This window comes from Lupinus angustifolius, unplaced genomic scaffold, assembly GCF_001865875.1.
Source record: "Lupinus angustifolius cultivar Tanjil unplaced genomic scaffold, LupAngTanjil_v1.0 Scaffold_267_5, whole genome shotgun sequence".
Lineage (NCBI taxonomy): Eukaryota > Viridiplantae > Streptophyta > Magnoliopsida > Fabales > Fabaceae > Lupinus > Lupinus angustifolius.
In genome coordinates this window covers 1-23,294 of record NW_017727466.1, presented here as the reverse complement: position 1 = coordinate 23,294, position 23,294 = coordinate 1, and the positions used below count along the sequence as shown (strand labels likewise).

Here is a 23,294-nt window from a genome sequence, read left to right as displayed (position 1 = left end):
AAAGATTTAAACTTGTCACTTATAAGGTAAGAGCTCAACTGAATTCGTTTAAAGATTCATATTTGATTAATTAATAAAACATATAAGGAAGGTTTAAGACTAAATTTATAAGGTAAGAGGTCAATGGTTGTCCCATTTTAGATTCATATTTCATAACTTAATAAGTATATAAGGAAATTTAAAACTTGTAATTCAACGGTCATCCATTTAAACATGGATTTATTACTTATACACTAACTAATAGTTAAGTGTTTTTTACACTATTAGTAAATGATTTATTAATCATTATTGATTCTCAAACAAAGTAATATAAATCAATTGTAGATTATATGCTAACAATGTAAAAAAATTTACACTATCAGTACACAAATTTTAACTCTTTAAAGATTCATATTTAATAAATTAATAGAGCATACAAGGAAGATTTAAGAGTTGTAATTTATAACGTGAGACCTCAACGTTTTCCCATTTTACCCTCCTTATTTTTTTAATCATTGGCTACAAAATATTTATTTGTGCAAGAATATGTTTCCCTATCCAAAAAAACATAGAAAAATATTTATTTACCAATAATTTTTTTCATGTTCACGACAAATAAGATTCAAACTTACCTAAGCAAAGAAAAGTTGAAAATTTATTAAAAACGAAAAATATGTAAGTTATAAAGTGAGACTTCTCCATATATGTGATGGCTGCTATCATACAAAAAAATAAATAAATAAATAAATATATATATATATATATATATATATTTTGACCTTTAATTTATTTATCTTGTCATGTTCATATTTAGTTCAATTTTTGATATTATATATACATATATATATTTAAATATATTGAGATATTCTTGTCCTACATTTTAGACTTTACCAGTTTCCATGTAAGTGTGATACTTGGTGTATGTGTTTGAACGGGTGCTTTATATTTGACCATAAAGTTGTTGTATTGTTTAGTGTTATGAAGTATCATTATATCTTTTAAGTATATATTAAATTAAATATTCGGTTCTTATGGATGATAATTGTTGGGAATGGTAACCACGTACTTAATATTATTGGTTACATCAAAAAAAAAATAACATGATACTTCCTTTTAATAATTTATTATTGGCCAACTCTATGAATATTATTTTCTTCCCTTAACATTTTTATTTTAGAACACTGTTAATGGTTTTTATGGTCAGATTTGAATACCAGCTAGGATATTGGTGGATACCCAATTAAATGAATATAAATGTCTGGGACTAATTTAAATGAAATCCAACAGAAGAAATTAAAACAGAGAGGGAAATCAAATGTGTGTTGCAATTTTTTAAATTATTGGTCTAGTAAAAGTTTTAAAATTAATTTTGCCTTTTGAAGTTGCATCAAAGGTACAGAAGAAAGAAGGGTTATTTTGTTGTGAGCTAGAATTGTTGATATGGTCCATGACCAGCACTACTCAATAGAACTACCATTATTGGAATTGAGGGTAGATGAAGAAAATAGAAAAGGTAGGGGAAAATAATTGTTGTATGTTATTGTCAACCTACAAAATTAAATAATCATGTGAGCTCAATTTTTGATGAATGTAATATATATGTATGGGTAGTCTAAAGATTTATACATTGTTACTGTATTGTATACCGTTTATTTGTATTATTTTTATTTAATAGTCATGATGATTGAAAATGAATGACAGATAATACATTGACAGTGTAAAAAACTCTTATACTATCAATATATGGATGAAGATCATTTGTCCCAAAGGATGCTCACTCAATATCGCAAGTCAATTAGAATGCTCAATTTTATTACTTTTTGCTTTTAGAATTTTATTTTATCCACATATTATATATGATTAACTTTGGACAAAGAATGAAACACTATTAAGGACATGTGATTCTCATCCATCAGTATATATATTTTTTTTCCTCATTTTTTATATGTATAGGGTAAATGAAGATTTTAGTAAAGTTGGTGGGATGTAGTTAATTTTAGTGAAGAAATACCTTATATTCTCTTAACAATTTAAATACCATGTTAATTTTATGAAAGTAATATGTTTTTTAACTAATATTTATCTATAATGTGTCACTTTTAAAGTTTTTATGATGAAAAAGATTTTTAGGCACATTTATTATGAAAATATATCATTGTCACCGGTAGAAATATTGATAATAGTTGGAACATGTAAGCTGAATAGATCAAGAAAGTAGATTATTATGAGTTACATCTATCTCTAAATCATTTATTAAGTTAATTTTCTTTGCACCTTATTTCATATAAAAAATATACATGTTCATTTTTATCAACAGTGTCCTCAAACCATTTTTTATGAAAGTAATCTATTTTTAAATATAAATATTTGAGTTTGTTATCATTCTCAAGAGAGTTAACTATTTATCTGCTAGTGATATGGGGCTTTGTTGATTAAGATGTATATATATATATATTTATTTGTACTACCAAAAGTATTTCCTCACATTTTTGTAATGAATTAATCTCTTTCGAAGTTTGTGGTTGTCTCTCTCATCAAATATCAGCCCCAAGAATTGAACCATCGACCTTGGAAATCCAATGAGTCCTTCACCACTAGACCAATACCTTGTTGGTAGATGTATATATTTACTTATTCACATTAAAAAAAGCTTATAATAAAATTATTTCTGACAATCTATTGTAAGTGTCATAAACTAAATGCAACAAACTTAGGTGGTTCAAATTTATACAAGAAATGTGATTCAAAGGACATGTTAGTTATTAGAAGATAATTAAGACTGGTACATCAACTTCTGTTTAAATTACAGTATGATTATGACAGCATACATATATACATATATATAGCTATAGAAGTTGCTACCATTTTACTGTTTCTGCTTGCACAATAGCCATTAATTACCTCCAATGAATTTATTCGGTAACAAACTCCAATTAATGTATTTTAGGTTGAGTATACTATTATTATATAATTTAACTCTCAAATTATAATTTATAGAATTCACAAAGGTGATGCTACCTTATTTTTTAGATGGGGTCCTAATTTATTTAACTAATGGGTTTACTTTCCTCAACAATGATGTTATTATTTTCTGTCACCTCTACCAAAATAGTATAGCTATTAATAACTTTGTTCTATTTATAGTCTAAATAATGGTTAGCTCAAAAATGAAAAGAATGTATTAAGCGTAGGAGAGCTTCTAACCACTAGGGTTATCGAGTCAAAAAAAGATTGAAGAATACAAATAAATAAGATATCACGTCGTATAATAAAATCTTAAGGTAATGATTTCATGAGTATATTAAGTGTCTCAGAAAAGGTAGGGGAAAAGAAGCAGAAGAACAAAAGATAAAGGGTATATTGTGAAGTTGGGAAATCAAAAATCAAAAGGGGGTCAAAGGGTGTAAAGAATGTAGCTCTTTTTTAAGTTAAAAAGGAGTGCATTAGAGAAAGTTGTACAGTAATTCAATGTATTGACTAATTATAAAATGGTTTATTGTCTAAGTTCAGAAAATTTCCTAACACTGAAGAAGCCATATGAATCTCTATATTAGTTCACAAGTCACTAAATTATAAAAAGTAACAAAATTGGTCAAGGGAAATAAAATTAAGAAAAGCTGGATTATCTTGTACTGTCAACAACAACATTGACCAGCTAGAAATTAAACATTTTTGGTGCTCATCTAATTTTCCTATTTAAGCTCACATAATTTTATTTTTGTAAAAAAAGGATTATCCAACTAGCATATCAGCTTAAGAATTTTACTTCTTTTTATTATTTTATTTAGAGTAAATTACACTGACACCCCCTGAGTTTTAGTGAAATTACACAAACCACCCAAAAAAATTTAAAACCTACACAAACCCCCTAATTATATATATACGTTACACTAACTACCCTTGTAAGATAGATAAGTATAATTTCTTAAATAAAAAATGGTGACGAGTGTAATTAAGTCAAACAAAATACAATATATTGTGAAGACAAGTTCAAATAGTATAAAAGTCTATGTTTATTCTTTATTTTGGTTAGTTACAATATAACATGAGTAATTTAAACACCTCCTTATACTTATTGATGTAGTTTGTAACGAATAAAAAATAATGAATATACATCAAGTTTATACTTTTTGGACTTGTCTCCACAATATAACATATTTTGTTTGACTTAATTACACCTGCCACTATTTTTGTTTAAGAAATTACACTTATATCTCTTACAAGGGTAGTTAATGTGATATATATGTATAAATAGGGGTGGTTTGTGTAGGTTTTAAAAAAGTCTAGGTAATTTGTGTAATTTCACTAAAACACATGGTGTCAGTGTAATTCATTCTTTTATTTATATATCTACAATTTTATCCTGGATCTTCATATCATTGTAAAAGCAATTGAAAATAATGTATCAACAAGAAATTGCGAAAAATTGGTCTAGTAGTATAAATTCTTATTAAATCCACAAACATTGTACTTGACCAAAGGTCAAAAGTTCGATTTCTATAAACAACACTTGTTGGGAAGGACAACCACATACTAAAAGAGAATAATTTCTTACTTATAGGCCGATAAGAAAGGAAAACAATGCAATAAAAAATGCAAAGTTAGCTAGAAATCCAAGATTTTGCTTATACTTTCATCTTATGAGTAACCATCTTCCAAAACAAAATAATACTTCAATTAACTAGCAGAAATAAACTTTTAGCAACTAACATCTCATCAAAAAAACTTCCATATCTACATGCAACATGTCTCTCTCATCGTGCTTAGGTGACAAACATGAATACTAAGTATTGTACATAAATAATTGTATGAAAGGCTACCTTATGGTACATGGAGTTTGTTAATATTTTAATTTTTATATGGAGTATGAGTGGGTTAGCATAAATACATGTGCCCCATAAATCAAGGGTGCCATTGCCATGGTTGGGCACTATTTTAGGACTATAGAGATAGATCATGCTAAGTTGCTAACCACTATTCATGATTAGGATATTAAAAGGGTAATTGTTTGTTGAGAAATAAAACCTACTAGCAATACATAAAAATTAATTAGAAAGTTGTTTTTGTCATATATCAGTAATCATCATTCGAGCTGAAGAACTTCATAAGTTTGAGCTCGTTGACTCATTTCAAAGTTCGTGAACTTTAAACGAGTCCAACATATGCTAAAAAGTTAGCTCACATCGAACTCAACTTGAAACTCGACTCAAGCTAATCCTTATTGAGTAACTGAGCCAAGCCTGAGTCAACTCGTTTCCACCCCTTGTCTAAATCCACCCAGCCCCTCATAGAAAAGAAGCTTTTGACATCTAGGATACATCTTTACCAAGCACCAACAAAGAGGAACAACAGGCACTGGCATAATAAAGATATCACACTTAGTAGAATCATTGGCATCCTAGTGAAGCAGCATCAATGGTAATAAGCTTATTTACCAAACACAAACAGGTCCCAATCCTATATACATAATTTTCCATGTTATGCTTTTTCCCATGCTAACAACACCCAACCACATCTTAGACAAACAGTACTGGATTCCTGGTTCCAGTTTCCATTCCTTGGAAGTTGGAACCCTTGTGACATATTTTCAAAGTATCCCTAAATTGTGTAAATTCAAGAGCAACACTTACAGTCATAGGGATCAATAATTTTTTCTATGCAATGAAAGTTACTGAACTCCATCAACCATCACAAATAAAATACATCTTTATCTAAGCATCAATGTACATAGACAAGCAAAGGCAAAACAATAGCTAGTGTTTGATTGATATGTTAGAAGAGACAAAACTTGACACATGGGATCCATGTCAGTTTGATTCATTGCATAAATAGAACAGACATTACATGATACACATTTTGATTCCACTAGAAGTGGTGGAATCAAAGAGAAAAAAACAGAACTAATCTTTTAATGTCATCCTGCTTTCTATAATTCTATTCTACATTCTTTTACACATTCTGCATTTCAAATCATAGATAGCCATATGGTTCTCTCGTTTAACTACATACCACATACTGAATTCTGCATACCACGTACCAAATTCGTCATAAACGAAATCTTGCGATATTAATGTAAAAACTGATGAACTGCATAGAACAGATTAACATGTACCAGAATCGGTGTAACTATGTGTTTCAAACTCTACCTTATATTTAGCCGAGTCATTGGCAACTAGAATCAATTAAAAAGAAGTGTTGTACACCATAGTCACGTGGTTCCCTCGTTTAACCTACGTACTACATACCACATACTGAATTCCGCCTACCAAATTCGTCATAAAGGAAGTATTGTAATATTAATATAAAAACTGATGAATTGTGTAAAATCGGTTAATGCGCAACAGAATCGGTACCACGTACCATGTAACTGTGTTCCAAACTCTACCTTATATCTAGCTGAATCATTGGCAACTATAATCAATTAAAAGGAACAAGAATTTGCTCATCACAAAAAAACCAAATGCACCAATTGAATTCCAAAAAAACAAACCTTTTTCAAGCATTCAAAGAACTATCATCCATTTCCATCTTCTTCTTCTCCTTTTCCTTAACTTTCTTCAACAATTTCGGCCTCGGCTTCGCCGGCTTCAAAAACCCAGCCTGTAACCTAACCATCTCCCTTAAAATTGAAATCAATTTGGTTTCTATCTCAATCCCATTTGGCTCTAAAACACTCAAAGCTCTCGCCACAGCTTCCATAGTACTCACACATCCAGAAAACGGTTCCTTCCTCAAAATCAATTCAGAATCATAAATGTTTCCACCACTCACATTCTCATCAACAACCCCCAAACAAACCCTAATTGCAAAATCCGACAGAATTTCCTCACTCGCCTTCACCATCTCCCGCGCGTGCTTCCACGTCCCATCGAACGCGATGAGTACCACCTCCCTCTCGCCGTTTCCGGTCAGCTCCGGTATATTCACGTCGGAGATGTTCACCGCTGGCGAGGACGGGGAAGGCGGAAAGAGGTACATAACAGCGGGTTTTGGTGAGTGGCGGTCAATGAAGGAGTTGATGTCACCACGGCGGAGGCGGCGGCCGGTGACGGCGGAGGCGTGGAGGAGGGTTTTGGTGAGGATGGGAGTAGTGGAGAGCTTGTGGTGAGTCTCATGAGGGTGGTGGAGGATAAGGACTTTGGTTTTGGTTTCGATGGGTTCGACGGGAATGACGTGGCAAAGACACACTGGATTGGGACGGTGGCAGTTCGAACAAATGGAGCGGCGGTGAGGTTCCGGCGCGGTGGCTGTTGAGAGAGGGAGGTGAACGGTGGCGTCGTATTCTGGTTTTGGTTCGGTATCTATGCACTGCATTGCAAACAAACTAAACCTTCATTATTATTAGATTTAGGATTAAATAATATTTTGGTCTTTTCTTTTAAGCAGTTCTACTTTATAAATTTTTATGTGATTATTTTGGTTTTTATTTTAATTTTTGAAACAGTTATAATTTCATTGTTATGAGTTATGACAAAAGGACACAATTAGATCTTTTTTAAATAAGTAAAGGACCAAAATAAAATATTAAAATAGAATTTGATTACAATAAATAATAAAAGATTAAATTTTTATTAATTTATTATTTAAGCTATGTTTATGAGTCTTGTATTGAAGAGAGAGAAAAGGGGAGTGATGAATTTGGAAACTATTTCCCACGTTGGAAGTTGGGTGAAAGAGAATAAAAGTTTTGGAGGTTTTCTAAAGCCACATGAAACCCTTCAGGTCCTCCGATTTGAGTTTTTTTAGAGACAAGTATGCCATAATACTTAAACACATTTACTAAAATTTTATATTTTTGTCAATTTCTCATTGTTAATTAGATTTTTCAAATAAAGTGTAACATAATATTCTTATACTTTTGATTATTCATTCTCCTTCTATCTAAAATTTGGATTATCAAACAAAGAAGAAGTTTAACTTAATTTGTCTTCCTTTCTGCCTCTTCTTGTCTTTTGATCTCTTTCCTTCTACTTTTCTCATAACTATGGAGCATAACCTTAAAAGATATCTCCATCTCACATTTCATTAAGGTTTTGTGAGTCGTTACCACTTCTACTGGCTTAGTGGTAGCGACTTCATAAAATAAATGACTATAAGTTTTTGAGGTCATGAGTTTGAGTCATGGGATGCCCTTTAGAGAGAAATAAAATATTACATATAGTATTTAAACTTAATACGTGGGACACTCAGTAAATTTATGGACCGAGGGTCACATGTCACATGGATGGAAGATGTCTTATCAAGTTAGTAGTTAATGACCTACATAGACAAAGTTGTTAACATTAAATGATGAGTATAGATGAGTATAGACCTACATAGTAAGTTCATGTTGAAATTGTTGGCAACTAAATTGGTAATGTAAAATTATTAGGAACTAACTTGATAAGATCGAAAAACATGAATGACCAAAATGAATAATTACTCTTCTACATTCTTTTTCAATGGTTATCTCTTCCTAATAATTATCGCATTCACCACAAATTTACTTTTTTTTTATTTCTTGTGTAGATTTTCAAATTGCTTAAAAGATAATAAAAAAATTACCAACATATTAGTTAAGCCTTAACTACAATATAATATATTTTATCAGGGGTTTGCTAACATACATCATCCATTTTATAGTAAGAAACATGTTAGCATTGTATACCAAAACTATTAGACAAAAATTACTCTTACTATTTTATTGAATTGTGCTTAAGCCACAAGAATATTTTAACAATTTCAATTAATTTTCGCTCCTTTCACTTCCAAACCCTTTCAATCCAACTTCATTCTTCTCGAACACAATCAAAGAAAAATGTAGAGAAGGTGCCTCCTTGGTCTGCCATTGTGTTAAAAAAAACAATAAAGTTTGATTGAAAGGGTTTGTGCATGAGAGAAGTGAAAATTAATTGAAATTATTAAAATACTCTTATGGCTTAAGCACAATTGAATAAAATAGTAAATGTAATTTTTGTTCAATAGTTTTGGTACGCAATACTAACATGTTCCTTCATAAAAAGGGAGGACTCATGTTAACAAACTCTATCTTATTATATCTTAAATAATTTATATGAAATGCCTATTTAAAACTTTAGTTTTTTTAATATTTATATATTATTATTTTGTCATATTGCATATTCTAATGCCTCATCGAATCATCACATATCATATTAGGCTAAATGTTTTGATAAAAGTGTAGTATTTTCTGTATGTCATATTTGCTAACATGAAACTTACTAGTAAGACTAGTCACAAATACACTTGTATTGTAGGTGTCATATGATTATATTTAAATGATAAAAGTGTCACATCCTATTATGGTTATACACTCATCATGTTTATATATTTGTCTATTTAATTATATACAAAGTAATGGTATTTATTTGGTCAAAAGTATCATTGATTACAATATTGTCATCATATATACATGATTAACAATATATATAAACCATCTTCATATACTAAATTACACATTCACAATAACAAGTAGTATTATAAGAACTTATCTAAAAGGGTATGTATTACATTTAATTGGGTCTAGGGACGAGTTCAAGTTCAAAAAAATAATTCGCCAACATTTTGGGTTAGTTAAGGGACATATCTTAATCAGCTCAACCTAACCTATGTTCACCCCTAAATACTATACTAGGACGCCACAAAGGTTTAGGGAAGGTATCAACAACTTGATCCTTAAAGATAACACGAGAAGACTTGATAATGTTAAATTTGATATTCTCTATAATGGAAAGACAAAATGACAACTAACTTCAATATATTATCTCAAGAAAGAGGAATAATGTGATTCTCGGAGATAGTCATTGTGATATTGGCTATGTTTTGAGGAATGTTCATCAAGAATTTAGTGATTAGGGTACTATCGATAATCTTAACATTGATACTTCATCTACTAGGCGAGGGTAGGGTGAAGATGAATGTAGATGGTACTTGTGATTTGAGAGATAAAGCTATAGGTGGCGGAGGAGTCACCCGAAATGATGGTGGTCTTTGACTGGTTGTTTTTTTCTAGAAAATTCAGTACTGGATCTACATTCAGTCGAAGCTGTTGGCTATGAAATATGGTTTCAAGTTAGCATGGAACATTGGTCACAAGAAAGTCATCTTGGAGAGTGATTGCCTTGAGGCAGTTAACATCATTGGGGAGAAGCTGATCCTTTGTATGCATTGCATCTTTGTCATTGTCCCAGGATCCATGTTTTGCTTGCGAGAAACTGAGACATCCAAATTAAGCATATATTCATGGAGGGAAACATGTTAGCGGAGTTTTGGCTAACCAAATCTTGACTTTTGATCTTCATTCTTTGTTGGAGTTTTGGCTGTTTTTTCTTTCCTCTGTACCAAAAAAAGAAAAAGGGAATTGGGGGAGAAATATAAATTCAATTGATTATCACATATCAATTTCACGAGTTCATATAAGTTGATACCCAACTAAAATACTTGGCGTGACAACTCATTGTGTAATTTATTCTTCAATAAAATAATATTATGAACACATATTTTTTTCCTATACCATTTTGTAAATTAGACAAGTAAACAATTAAATTAGTATTAAAAAATCATGAATATGAGTCAAAATAATTTTTGGTAGAAACTAAAATATCATAAAAACAAGTTTTTTGTACTATCAAGAGTGTCTTATCACCTTCTTGGATAATGAACTATTCTACTATTCTCTTTCGGGTTGTGCTGTTGCCCTTCCCAACAAATATCACTATAAGAATCAAACTATTGACCTCTTACACCACTAAATTAACACATTGTTAGTAAAAAAAAAACTAGTTATAATAATGCTAAAAAATAATTTTTGGTGAACATTTTATATTTCCAATTTTAGCAAAAACAAATTGAGGATTAATTACTCTTAAAATTATTAAATTGAATAAAAAAAAAGAATTAATTGATGAAGTTATTATTATTGAGAAAAAGTGTGCACCCTAATGTTGTTCTCATCACACTGAACCTGTCACCTACGTTGTTGCCTCTCTGCTATGTGAGTCTCTGTTCTCTGTTTAACTCACTACCTTTCTTCTTCATACAATTTGGGTTATTCTTATGCATAATGAACATTTCTTAATCTTTCTTCAACTACCCTTTTATATATATATATATATATATATATATATAGGAATTGTTGTTACCATGTGAAGTAGCTATTCAAAATGTGATTTTTTTTTATTGCCATGTAATTTTGAACTCTAGTTGTTAGTACATTGTTTCTTTCTCTGTCTTCTTCACTTAGTTGAATTAGATAAAAAAAAGTTTTGATTTTTTGTATAACTAAGTGTATTCCTCATTTATGGGTAAGGAATTAACCTCTTCCGGTTTGCGTGACTTTTCCTTCCAACAAGTGTGACTCTAAGGAATCGAACATTTGGTCGGTACAATACCTGATTATCCAGTGAGGCCTCACATTACTAGTTGGTAAACTGGTTTGAATTTGAGACTGATTAGGAGCACCATAGTGTTAGATTGGGTTTTCATCTCCTAAAACTAAAGATTCCATATGGCTTAGTGATAGCGACTCATTGGAACAATGACTATTTGTTCCTGAGATCATGAGTTTGAGTGGCCGGAGTCTCCTTTCGGGGGAATAAATACTGCAGGGTTATTTAAGCTTAGATGGTAGCAAACTCATCGTATTCATGGGCCCGGGGTCGCATATCAGGGCTGAAATGTTACATTAATTATTCTTAACTAATTTATTGAGAAAACTTATGACAAAATGCTAATTTTTTTTTAGTTAAATTGATTTTCTAAGTACTTAACTAAATGCTGTTTCAATTTTTCTGGAAAGTTTTAATGGTTTTTTCTTGGCATTTGGTTTTCATTTTGTTGATAGAATACAAAAGAGAATGGGGCCTCCAAATGCTTCTGAGGACTTGTCATCAGAAATGGAGGTTGACGCCTTTAGACGCCTTTTTCCACTTCGATTTTTTGAACGTCATCTTGCTGAATCTATACGGCCCGATGGTAGATCACTTAGCAAAGCTAGAGATACAAGTGTATTTCTTGGTTAGTTGTTTTTTTTCTTCCTATTTTGCAAAATCTTCGTCTCTATTTGTGTTATTACAGTTGGAGCATAACTGAGGTGGTTAACCCTTTTGATCAGGTGCCGTTGCTTCTGCTAATGGGTCAGCCCTTGTAAAGATTGGATCAACTGTTAGTTACACTTCTTGTGTTTATTTCTGTGCAATGTCTCTTGATTTTGTTTGTAATGGTTAGTGATTTCATTAGAGGGTGAGCTTGGCGCAACATAAAGTTGTTGCTTAGTGACCATGAGGTCACAGGTTCAAAATCCTGGAAACAGTCTCTCTGCTTGTGGGGTAAGGCTACTACACCTACCCTCCCCAAAGTCCACTAAGTAAGAGCCTTGTAAACTGAGCCGCTTTTTTTAGTGATTTCATTATTTGTTCCTTGATCAGACTATGCTGACGGCTATTAAAATGGAAGTTATGACTCCATCCTTGGAATCCCCCGATGAGGGCTGTATAGGTTGGCTATCACCTGTTGTGCATCTTGTATATTAGTTACTTTTTCCTGTATTCATATGCTAGGAGATTTTGACATGCTAATCTTTGTTATTTCAGCTATTGATTTTCACATGCCTCCAATTTGTTCGCCAATTGTTAGGCCAGGAAGGCCTGCCGAAGCTGCACCAGTTGTTTCAAAGCAGTTGTCTGACACTATTTCAAGGCAGGTTTTGATCTTTCTTGTTACTTCTTTACTTCCAATTATACTAGATGCTGCAAGAATCCAACTGTATCAAAGTTATTTCGCCAACTTTTCTTAACCAAAAAATAAGAAAAAAAGAAGCAGAAGTAAAAGACGGAAACAAAGGGGGGAATGGTGTTAATTTCCTGCTCTTACTATTCATATATATTTAAAAAGGTTGTTAGTATTCATCCATATTTCCCTTGTGTGTCCATTTGTACTGATGCTAATGTTTCGTGTCTGTTGTGGATTAGTGGATATGCATAAGCGACCATGCCTGCTTGTATGTCTATTGATAATACACACACATATATATTATTTCTGTGAAACATACAAAATTGTTGATAGTAAATATGCTATAACCACTTGAGTATATGAACTTTTAGCCGAAAAACTGCTGTTTTAAGTGGTTAGTAGACCAAACATCTATTTCATTTCTCAATTGATAGTAATCATGTTAGGATTAAGAGTAAATGCATTAGAAAGAAAGTTAGGGTAGCTCCTTTTGTAGAAAAAATGGTAGAGTATCGCCTTAGATGGTTTAGACATGTTTAGAAGAGACTGGAGGTTAGCCCAGTTTCTATGGACATGATTTATGAGAAAGCATTATGTCATCAATTGGTTCATGACTTCTTGTAGCCGACTCCACCTAGTAGGATCAAGGTGTGGTTGTTGTTGTTGTTTATGGTGCTTTACTTCTTTCCACTTACTCTTCATGGACTTGTGTTTAAATCATGAAGATTTAAGGGTCTGCAGTAACCATCATGATGATCAATAACCTGGTTTGATCTTTTGATCTATCAAATTGGATTCCTGTTGAAACTAACCTATAAAATTCTTTTACTTTTATTTTTTTGCAGTTCTGGACTGGTTAATTTGAAAGAATTGTCTTTGGTCAATGGAAAAGCTGCATGGCTGGCTTACTTGGTAAGCTTTTATATGGACTGCATTTATCTTATTTCACAATACCATATAGAATATACATAGAATTCAAACTTCGATGTGAGATGCCCTATCTTTGTTTGCATTGACCGTGTAGTTATCATTATCTTTATCTTGCAGGATGTCTATTGTTTGGACGCTGATGGTGCTCTCTTTGATGCTGCTTTACTTTCTGCAGTCGCTGCCTTATCTCATTGTAAGTAGTGCATCTTCAGTGTCGTTCAGTCACATGGTGAACCATTCAGAGGATAGATTATTCTTTTCCGGTTTATTTGTTGTTTCTTTATGTAATATGCAAAGAAGTGCATTCCATTCTTGACAAATGCATCGCAGTAGATCTCATGAGAATATGAGGTGAGTCAGTTACTACCTCCTAATGTCACTTTCTTACCCTTAACACGGGACATGAACTTGTTTTGTAGGAGTATAAAGTGTGCTTTATATTGTTGTAAAATGCAACAACTGCTTTCCGTCTACTTTTTTGAATTTGAAACAACTCGGTGTGACATCGAGTATTGAACCCAAGAATTTTACTCTACATCTTTAGTCATTGTTTTAATGAATTATCAAGCCGAATAAAATAATGATTGGATCAAGGCCATTTTTATGGAGTGGGATCATCCGGTGATCTGAAAACTTTGGATGGCTTTTAAATATTGCTGCGGCATTAGTTTTGTCTTATAAAAATTTCGACTTTTGGCAGTGCAAATTCCCGCCGTTGCAATGAATGATGACGGCAAAATAGTACTTATGTCGGAGGAAGATGGACAAAAGCAGGCACAGGAGCAAGTTAATAAGGAGAAGAGGAAACTTACATTGAAAAGCATTCCATTCTCATTAACATGCATACTGCACAAGAATTACATATTGGCAGATCCTACTTCTGAAGAAGAATCCATTATGGAAACCCTTGTGACTATAGTTTTGGATTCTTCTAGTAAACTCATATCTCTCTACAAGCCTGGTGGGCCAGTTCTTGCTTACACATCTGCTATCCAGGTTAGTTTACTTTGTAATTTGCATGTTGCAATGAGACTAATGAACACCTCATTTATGTAATATTTGAAACGATAATTCTAAATAATCGCGTGTTTTTTTAAAAATCTCTCGTGGACCTTTTGATTTTAAGCTATTTTAAATAAAAGGGCGGTCCAGTGCACGAGGCTCGTACTTAGTGGGGTCTGGGGATGGTAGATGTATGTAGCTTTACCCCCACATGCGGAGAAATTGTTTCCAGGATTTGAACTCTTGACCTTATGATCACTAAGCAACAATCTCACTGTTGTGCCAAACTCACCTTCTAGCTATTTTAAGCTATTTTGAATGCATAGGCTAATTCAAATATACACCTAGTTGAATTGGTTGGTATCAACCACAAGCTATTAGTGTCATCCCTAATAAAGTGAACCATATAACTGTTGTAGCATTAACATTAAGAGTACCTTATTTTGGGTCAAACTGCAATTGCATTAGTGACCAAAATTTCCTTAACATATGGTAAATACCATTGAAGTGTTTGTCAGCTTCTAATTTAAAATGAGTACAAGAGGTCTGAAGCCTCTGAACCTTTCAGGTGCCACAACCAATTTCCGGAAATCTGCCAAAGTACACTTGATGCTATATATAGCCGGTCCTAAGCCCGGATAAAAGGTTAAGGCTATTTTAGGCAGTCGACAACCATTGTAAAACTTTGTCGAATCTCTATGATATGATATAAACATATTAGGCTTAGGCTTGCTTTTGGCTGTGATTGAGCCTCAGCTATTTTATCTAAAATCATGTTCCAATATATAATGCATAACAGGGTTGTTTGATCTAATCTTTAGCTAAAATGGTCCTTTAATCCAAAGTCATTATAAATGTTTATTTGAGTTTTAACTTTGAAGACTGAAATAATGACAAAGTAAGTTGATACTTCAATTAGGAAAAAGAAATTATTCTTGTCAATGATGATACATATATGATGAATGAAATTATATAATATAAAAGTTAAATGAATGTTTTGGTTTCAGGATTGTGTGGCATTGACAAGGCAAAGAGTAAAGGAACTAAAGACCATCTTAGAGGAACAAAATTCTGCTATGGAGGTTTAGTAGCATTAGAAATTAACTTCTCCATTGGGTTGATGGTTATTTAAATTTATATTTGTAAATTCTGAATCCTAGCTACTGCAGCATTTCTTTATTTCTTTTCATGAGTTTTATACTGTTATGAGACATAGTTTGTTTGAGCTTGGGCTTTGATTTCATATATTTTGGTTCATACTTTTCTGGTATAATGTTTTTAAAGCAAAAAAATTGTTTCATCTGAGTTTTATTAGGTAGAAATTATCTTAATTTTCTTTACTCTAACTTCCTAGTACCATATAAAAATTGAAGAAAATCAAATTCTGTTTTAAATTTCTCCTTGTCTCTTTCTATCCAAATTATGGTTAGAAAATGTTAATCACTCCACTCATTTGGCACTACATCACATTACTGTTACTATATAGTAATAATAACATAGATGACCATGTTGATATGTTATTTCATTCTGCATACTTCAAACTACACATTATTATATACCAATTGGAGGTGACCTTGTTGTCTTGATTACTTTACATTACACAAGCTCTAGAATAAAAATAAATGTATATTTTATTAAAAGGAAAAATATATATACTAACAACGTAAGTTTTATATACTAATAGTTTATTATTCACCATTCATTTTTAATCATCATTGACTCTTGAAAAAATGAATACAAATGAATAGTATATAATATATTAACTGTATATAAAATTTTATACTTACAGTACATAAATAATACTCTTTTATTAAATACCTGATAAAAATATTATATTATTGTACATTTCCTAAATTGGAGGATATTTTTAATGTGTTCCAGAATAAAAGCATTGAAATATTTATTATTCTCAATTTGAAATAAATTTATTTTCTGAAAACATGCTTGTGTTAATATACAATAACAACCACACTTTTATTCCATTAGTGTATACATTTGAGAAAATTCTAAATATAATGCTTTCAACAGTTTCCTAAACTTTCCACAAAAGTAAAGGGATAGTGTAGTTTCATATGATATAAAATTATAAGAAATTACAAAATAATATTATGCAACATAATAAGAAACCACAAAAGGAATTCATATCATTAGATCCAAGTGCTTAACATTTCAGAGAACTGGTGGGGGAAATGGCTGTCCAAACTATAAGAGATCTTCAATATCATGGGTTTTCTTTGATTGGAATATATATAGATACATATATATATATGTATATATATATGTGTGTGTATATAAGTTTCATAAACATGAAGCACTTGCTGGTTACAATTTGACATGCCCAGAAAGTCCTTTAAATGAAGGATAAAGAGACTGTGATCTTCTAAAACTGAAAATGTTATCTATTTCTGTTAGGTGTGGCTGTGAAGCTTCTGCTTTGTATTCAGAAGAATGCAGCTTCCCATAAACTCCCACACTTAAAGTTCTCTTTTGAGGTGCACCAACTTTCACATATTCATCGAAGAAATCGATCAATTCTTGATGAGAAAGTTGCCTTAATGCTTCAACCTGTTTCAAAGTTGCATAATAGAATCACTAATTCAGCTCAGGCCTAATACTATAGCTAAAATTGTATAACATCATCTATATAGAAACAGAAATAGCAATACAATTGAATAAAGAACAATGGGATAGTATATAGGTTAAAAGTTTCAAGCCATACCTCAAAGTCTTTCCTATCAAATCTCAGAGTTCCATTGTCAATCTCACGCCAGAAAAATGACGATTCTTCCCTCAAGTTTTTGTGTTTCTCTAGTTTCATATCAATCAATGCATTTACATTACTCTGCATAAAAGCATGCGTTTACCAAGTCAGGTGTATAACTGGTATTAAAACACAATTAGAAGCACAAATTATACTGATAATGTTCAATGGTTCAATTATAAGATGCAGACTATTCAACTTGGAGCTTTTTTCAGATTTGTCAAAGACTAACTCTCCTGAAAGCTGTTAGGAAATGAAGATTTTGGAACACTACTAACTAAAATGTCAGCAGAACTAGTTAGAGAACCTTGAATTCATCATTTGTCATCTCACGAAGTTTGGTCTCGAACACCTTGAGAAATGCCTCAACTCTTTGCCCGATGTCTCCAGGACCCTAAAAGAAGCAAGCAGAGTACTAGAATTAAGGAGCAAGATAAAAATTTACAAGTTTCTTGTGGTCATATGTTTATGATTCCCAAGAAAAAGAAGCAAAATTTCATAAGGAAATGATGTATTCATTATCTTGGGAGATAATGATTATTTAGTTTTTCGATTAAAGCTTGGTTTTATAGTAATCCTAAACAAATATCAAACCCAAATATAAATGGTTTATATTAGTTTCAAATACCTTCACTGTGGATTGGATAATGAACTGTAGTCCACCTATACCACAATCATTCCTACATATGTACAAAACTGACGTTAAAAACAAGTGCAATTCTCTCATGTTAAATATGGATATGATGGACCTACCCTACAGTTAGACATACCTCTGCACGAGCGCAGTAATGTACCCTAGCTGCTCAACTGATCGAAGCTGATGAAACGCTGGTTGCTTTGCAACAAGGGCAAAAAGCTGAAGTTTAACATTCAGCTTAAAGTCATCTCGACCAACCTACAGATTTCTCAGAAAGGTTAGGCACAAAAATGGATTCAATAGTAGAATGATAAACAATTTATCTGATCAAATGACAGGCCCAAGGTACGGGGGAATAAAAATCCAGATATATAAACAGAAGAAGTTCTACTTCCAAACAAAACTTCCATGCAAGAGCAATTTCTTTTCGTAAGCTGCTATAACAACCTTATTGTATTCATTAAAACCCGACTTTTCAATAATTCCATTCATAAGAAACTCAAATTGTTCAGTTGAAGGGATGATCTACTTCACATTGAGATGGCAAAAGGACAATGAAAAAATGTAAAATGTAACACGATGAAGGCTGGTGACAAAGAATGACAAGAAGTCCAGGGGCAATATGATTCTAGATAGAGCCATTGGGTGAAACAGGGTCACACTTAGTTCTACAATATCTAGTTTAAACATAAATTTCAATCAGATTCAATTTTCCTGACAAGATTATAGAGAACCCAATTAAAGGATTCAAGCAATAATGTGTTCTGGAAATAGGTTAACTATTTAAGGCCTAAGGCCCAAAAAATTATGCGGAGTTTGTTAGCATCAAGTTGAGACTTCATAGACAACCAAAACAAATTACATATTAGAGGCATAATGTAAGCAACTAGTTTTTCCTATCCAAAATTACAATATAGTAGGAAAGCAAAATGTAAAAAAATAAAATAAATAAAACTATTACAAATAAGCAAATTTACCTGTATATAGTGCACAAGAGCAGAATTCTCATCATCTGAATTAAGACCTTCTGAAGGGTAGAAGTAATTAATGCCACTTTCAAGCTTAACAACTCGATTGGTCAAATGCTGCGATGAGAATAAAGGCTGGCATAGAGGTTTTGGAGACTTAAAAAGAACATCTTCTATGTGCCTAACCATTGACTCTGCTTCGTGACTTTCAATGTTTCCTGTACAGAAAATTTTAGTTAGATGTACCATGTCTAATTGAAATAATAGCAACTTGTGAATGAAAACGAGAGAGAAATGCTTAAGAACCTGCTACATAGCACTCAAAGAAGGTCCTTGAGAGCAACACAGGTACAAATTTAGCAAGATCTTCAGCTTGAAGAAGAGGAAGTACTTCTAGATGTTCCACCCAAGGCCGGGTTTGATCTTGCAATATCAATGAGCAATAGTGCATAGCCTGCTGATAGGGTTGTTGATACTTTAAATTCTGGTACTCCTTGGTTACCGTTTCCTGATAAAAGGGCATATGAAGAAAAATAAAAATATGACTAAATCTATACAAAATAAATTACATCGATAAATTATAAAGCAAATATCATAGATTCAACGAAAGCTCCTAATCTGTTGCTAGCATATTTCCTAACATGATATAAATTTAATTTTTTAAAAGAAAGTAATTCCCATATTTGATGGTTGTTGAAAAGGTAAAGGCTTGGTTGTTGTTGCGAAGTATTTCCCATATTTGATGAAAAAAAGGCAAAGGCGTACTAGAGAAGAAACCACCAGAGAGTCAATAATGTCCCATTGTATACAAAATAAAAAATCAAGCCAATCATCAAAGGACAAGGGTGAATGAACTAAATGTCACATGACAAGTTATACAGTACCTTGATAACTGAGAACCTGTCAGTTTTCACTCTGAATGTTGCAATCTTTTCAACTATAGTTTCAAGTAGAATCCTTAACTTGTGATTATAACCAAGGAGAGTCACCTGAAGAATAAAATGGCACTTTAAAATGATGATAAAGAAATAACACAATCACAGACAACGGGACAGAGACAAATATGTGACGAGAGCATTATTATAATGTATTCATGTTCCTCCATTTTTATTTTCATTTAGACTCCCACACAAACTGTTGTCCGAAGTAAGCAGTCAAAGCAACACCAGTTACTTAAAGGTTTAACTAAGATAAAGGAGAGGGGTTGAAGTCCTTCCAAATTATATGCTAACATTGTCCTCCTCAATTCAATTTATGATAATCAGAATCCCACTCGTGAACCTTTAAATAATTGTCCGCTGTCTTAGTCAATCATAAAAACTTGGACTTAACTCATGACACAAATATATTTATATCATTCACATTTTGAAATCATGGTAGATCATCTTTCTCTTGCACTTGAAATAGACGACACATATTAATGATTATAGTCACATATTAATTGTTACTGATCTTATATGGAAACTGAATCTTGCAAACTAAATTACATTAGAAACAGTACCTGGAAACCATCTGAGTGATCTATGTGATAATATAAACCAGCAACCTGAGCATAATAAGCTGAGAAATAAGATAGAGTAAGTACTTCTTCAACTTAGCAACTAAGTAGACTCATTAGAGGACAAATAACTTTGTATATAGAGCAAAGTCAGCATAAAGCTAGAAACCTACCATATTCATTTAAGTAATCCATCAACAACTCTGTGAAAATGTGTGTCAAAACTTCAGTCTCGGGAGAGTTTCCAGCATATGGGCAATGGAAATCAATCTTTACATAAGCTTTGGGAATGGAAAACAAAGTATCTGGCTTGTACCATAAGGCTGAATAAGAAGATCTGCTTAACAAAACTGGAAACTTTACCTGTTCCAAAATATTAATGATTTAATGAACATAACCATGCTTCAAATCACAGAGAAATACTAATAGATTGGAAAATATGTCATACTTTCTCTTGCACAGTTTTAAGTGACAAATCAGTTGGAATAAATATGTTAGGAGCTGGAAGATGCAAATTTTCATCCGGAGCAGAAAGCACCCATCCCTGCAAATACAAGCACATGTAGGCCTATCAAGTTCCGCTATTACATGAGAGTTTCATATTATAACTACATATAATGAACTTCACAGTTCAGAAAGACAACATTTAAATTAATCAGAGTCCAAAAATCAAGCATAACTTTTCATAGAAACACAGACCTGAATCACAGAATCAGTAACCTTTTCAATGGAATATGCAGTTCCATACCATGGCTCCACCTGATCAGTATGCCCTTCAAAGTTTCTTGACTCCCAAAAGATTCTGGAGGACAGAGAACAAGTTAGCTTAACTGCAATCATAACAAAGTCACAACCCCGCTAACAATAAAATAAAATAAAATACTACTTTCAAAAAGCAACTGAAACAGTAATCAACAAAGGTGTAATTTGAGCCCGACACTTTTTGATAAGTACTCCAAATATATGATAAATTTCTCTAAGTTTATATTATATTCACCAGGAGCCTGTATGATGTGCTCGATCTGCCACCATGGAAATCCTACCGGATGTTTGCCAATGTTGACAAAGAAAGCTAATCAAATTGATACTTTACAATTCCATCAATTGGTCTACTGAATCTGCCCTTTTTTATAAATTTATTTTACCACACGTAGAACACAATCTTTAGTAATTGGATAAACCTTAAAAGTCCTTCCATAATTTTTCTCAAAAAATAAAAAATGAGCTGCACAATGTTCGATGCTCCCACCTAGTGGGACATGAGACGGATAGATATATGCAGTCTTATCTACAGAAGCAGAGAGGTCATTTCCAAGAGTTGAACCCATGACGTTCAATTCACAAGACAGTAACCTTACCAAGGCACACCCTCTCTCAAAAAAATAGAAAAGGCTATGACAAAAAAACAATAGATTAATAAGTAAGTAACTACTAAATTTTCACATAATTTACTCAAAAGAAAAACTGGCTTAGCGATATATCTTTCCAACATTTGAGTAGGTTTGGTAATTTCCAAAACATTACATAAAATTCTAGGATAATCTTTCCATGGAGAAAAGAGTATTTGCAAACACACATGAAAAGTAATAATCATAGCTTTGCAAAAAAATAAAAATAAAGCAAGAATCCTATATGCTATGTTAGATGGGTAACCAATAACCACCATCAAACAGCTTAAGCTTTTAGGAGACTTGGTACTGCCATACTTCATATATGAATAAATTAAAAGCTTTGACTTCCGCACACTTACCGAACATTGTTTGGAGAAAGCTGATCTAGTACCGTTTGAATAACACTTGGGCTAAACTTAGAAGGCAAGGACGACCCTGTCAACCAATCTTTTTGAGGATATTGCTGTAAAATAAGTTAGAAACATAAATACTGTGATTTTCAGGAAGATTGCTGAAATTATAGAGTTTAAATATGGAAAAAGAAAAATGAATGATTAAAATAATAAATTGTGTTATACTATTGTGAATGATTAAAAATAATAATTTGTGTTATACTATTGTGAATGATGACGTGATTATAAAGTGATACAAAAGACGTAATACTAATCCCTATTTATACTAATACTAGACTCCTAATTAAATAAGGAAACAAATCATAAAAGATAAAATAAAGTAATTTTAATCCTAAGAGACCTTCTAAGATACTCTGAAAACTCTAAGATATAATCATTATAATATGAGATATTTATCTCTATATCTAAGTATTCTATAGATGTTCCCTATAATATAATTTAAGATATTCTGAAATATTTTCATATATTCTAATAAACATACAACCTCATTAAGAAGTTTTTTCATCAAAAGAAAAAGATGGATTACCTGCATATTTGATGCAATATTAACAACATAACTAATAGGAGGAACTTTGTCCTGATAATGGAACTTGGTCTCACAAACAGCTGAAAGCTTCATGAACACAGGACATTGTATCAGAATCTATTGAAACCAAGTGCACAAGCAGAAAATAGAGAGAAGAAAAATCTATAACAAATTTATTATGGTTCAACCTAAAGCTAACTATAGGCCTGTTCCCATAGGAGAAGTATATAGGAAATTCATTATAATTAATGACGATTGCAGGGAGATTCAGCTCAACACTCAAACATAATCCCAATAGACCAGCATAGTCACCTTTTACTTAAATTCACAACACACTCTATAGCCAATTAACACAAGCCATGCATTTTCTAACAGAATCCTTAAGAATCTATGAGATCATTATTTCAATTGATTATTTATAAAAAAATACTTCAAATTGATTTCAATAACAGAAAAAAAAAAA

The 23,294-nt window shown here is 32.0% G+C and overlaps 3 protein-coding genes across 6 annotated transcripts; 1 reads left to right on the top strand and 2 right to left on the bottom strand.

Annotated features, from left to right (window-relative positions):
• Positions 1 to 5,267: 5,267 nt before the first annotated feature.
• LOC109340847 (DTW domain-containing protein 2) lies at positions 5,268 to 7,339 on the bottom strand. 3 transcript variants are annotated; one of them, XR_002106848.1, is made up of 3 exons: positions 6,470 to 7,339; positions 5,336 to 5,436; positions 5,268 to 5,288 (listed from the first exon to the last, which is right to left on the bottom strand). XR_002106848.1 is itself a non-coding variant. In XM_019578608.1 (3 exons), exon 1 carries the CDS (start codon positions 7,291 to 7,293, stop codon positions 6,475 to 6,477), a length of 819 nt encoding a protein of 272 aa, XP_019434153.1. In that variant the 5' UTR covers positions 7,294 to 7,339; the 3' UTR covers positions 5,768 to 6,209; positions 6,340 to 6,375; positions 6,470 to 6,474. The 3 variants fall into 3 exon arrangements, 2 of the variants coding, with proteins under 2 accessions (XP_019434153.1, XP_019434152.1); XM_019578608.1 differs by lacking the exons at positions 5,268 to 5,288; positions 5,336 to 5,436 and adding exons at positions 5,768 to 6,209; positions 6,340 to 6,375; XM_019578607.1 differs by lacking the exons at positions 5,268 to 5,288; positions 5,336 to 5,436 and adding an exon at positions 5,768 to 6,209.
• A 2,743-nt stretch (positions 7,340 to 10,082) lies between these two features.
• On the top strand, positions 10,083 to 15,907 carry LOC109340846 (exosome complex component RRP43-like). 2 transcript variants are annotated; one of them, XM_019578606.1, is made up of 9 exons: positions 10,083 to 10,088; positions 11,819 to 11,991; positions 12,089 to 12,138; positions 12,402 to 12,471; positions 12,567 to 12,672; positions 13,551 to 13,617; positions 13,753 to 13,828; positions 14,336 to 14,631; positions 15,645 to 15,907. In XM_019578606.1, the coding sequence occupies exons 2-9, from the start codon at positions 11,832 to 11,834 to the stop codon at positions 15,723 to 15,725; spliced, it is 906 nt and encodes a 301-aa protein (XP_019434151.1). In that variant the 5' UTR covers positions 10,083 to 10,088; positions 11,819 to 11,831; the 3' UTR covers positions 15,726 to 15,907. The 2 variants fall into 2 exon arrangements, with proteins under 2 accessions (XP_019434151.1, XP_019434150.1); XM_019578605.1 differs by lacking the exon at positions 10,083 to 10,088 and adding an exon at positions 10,864 to 10,969.
• A 780-nt stretch (positions 15,908 to 16,687) lies between these two features.
• On the bottom strand, positions 16,688 to 22,942 carry LOC109340850 (insulin-degrading enzyme-like 1, peroxisomal). Its single transcript, XM_019578610.1, has 15 exons — positions 22,832 to 22,942; positions 22,252 to 22,355; positions 21,201 to 21,303; positions 20,950 to 21,045; positions 20,675 to 20,864; positions 20,505 to 20,563; positions 19,888 to 19,992; positions 19,310 to 19,511; positions 19,013 to 19,221; positions 18,169 to 18,293; positions 18,027 to 18,078; positions 17,706 to 17,792; positions 17,357 to 17,479; positions 16,928 to 17,202; positions 16,688 to 16,889 (listed from the first exon to the last, which is right to left on the bottom strand). Exons 1-14 carry the CDS (start codon positions 22,922 to 22,924, stop codon positions 16,960 to 16,962), a joined length of 1,791 nt encoding a protein of 596 aa, XP_019434155.1. The 5' UTR covers positions 22,925 to 22,942; the 3' UTR covers positions 16,688 to 16,889; positions 16,928 to 16,959.
• Between the last annotated feature and the right edge of the window lie 352 nt (positions 22,943 to 23,294).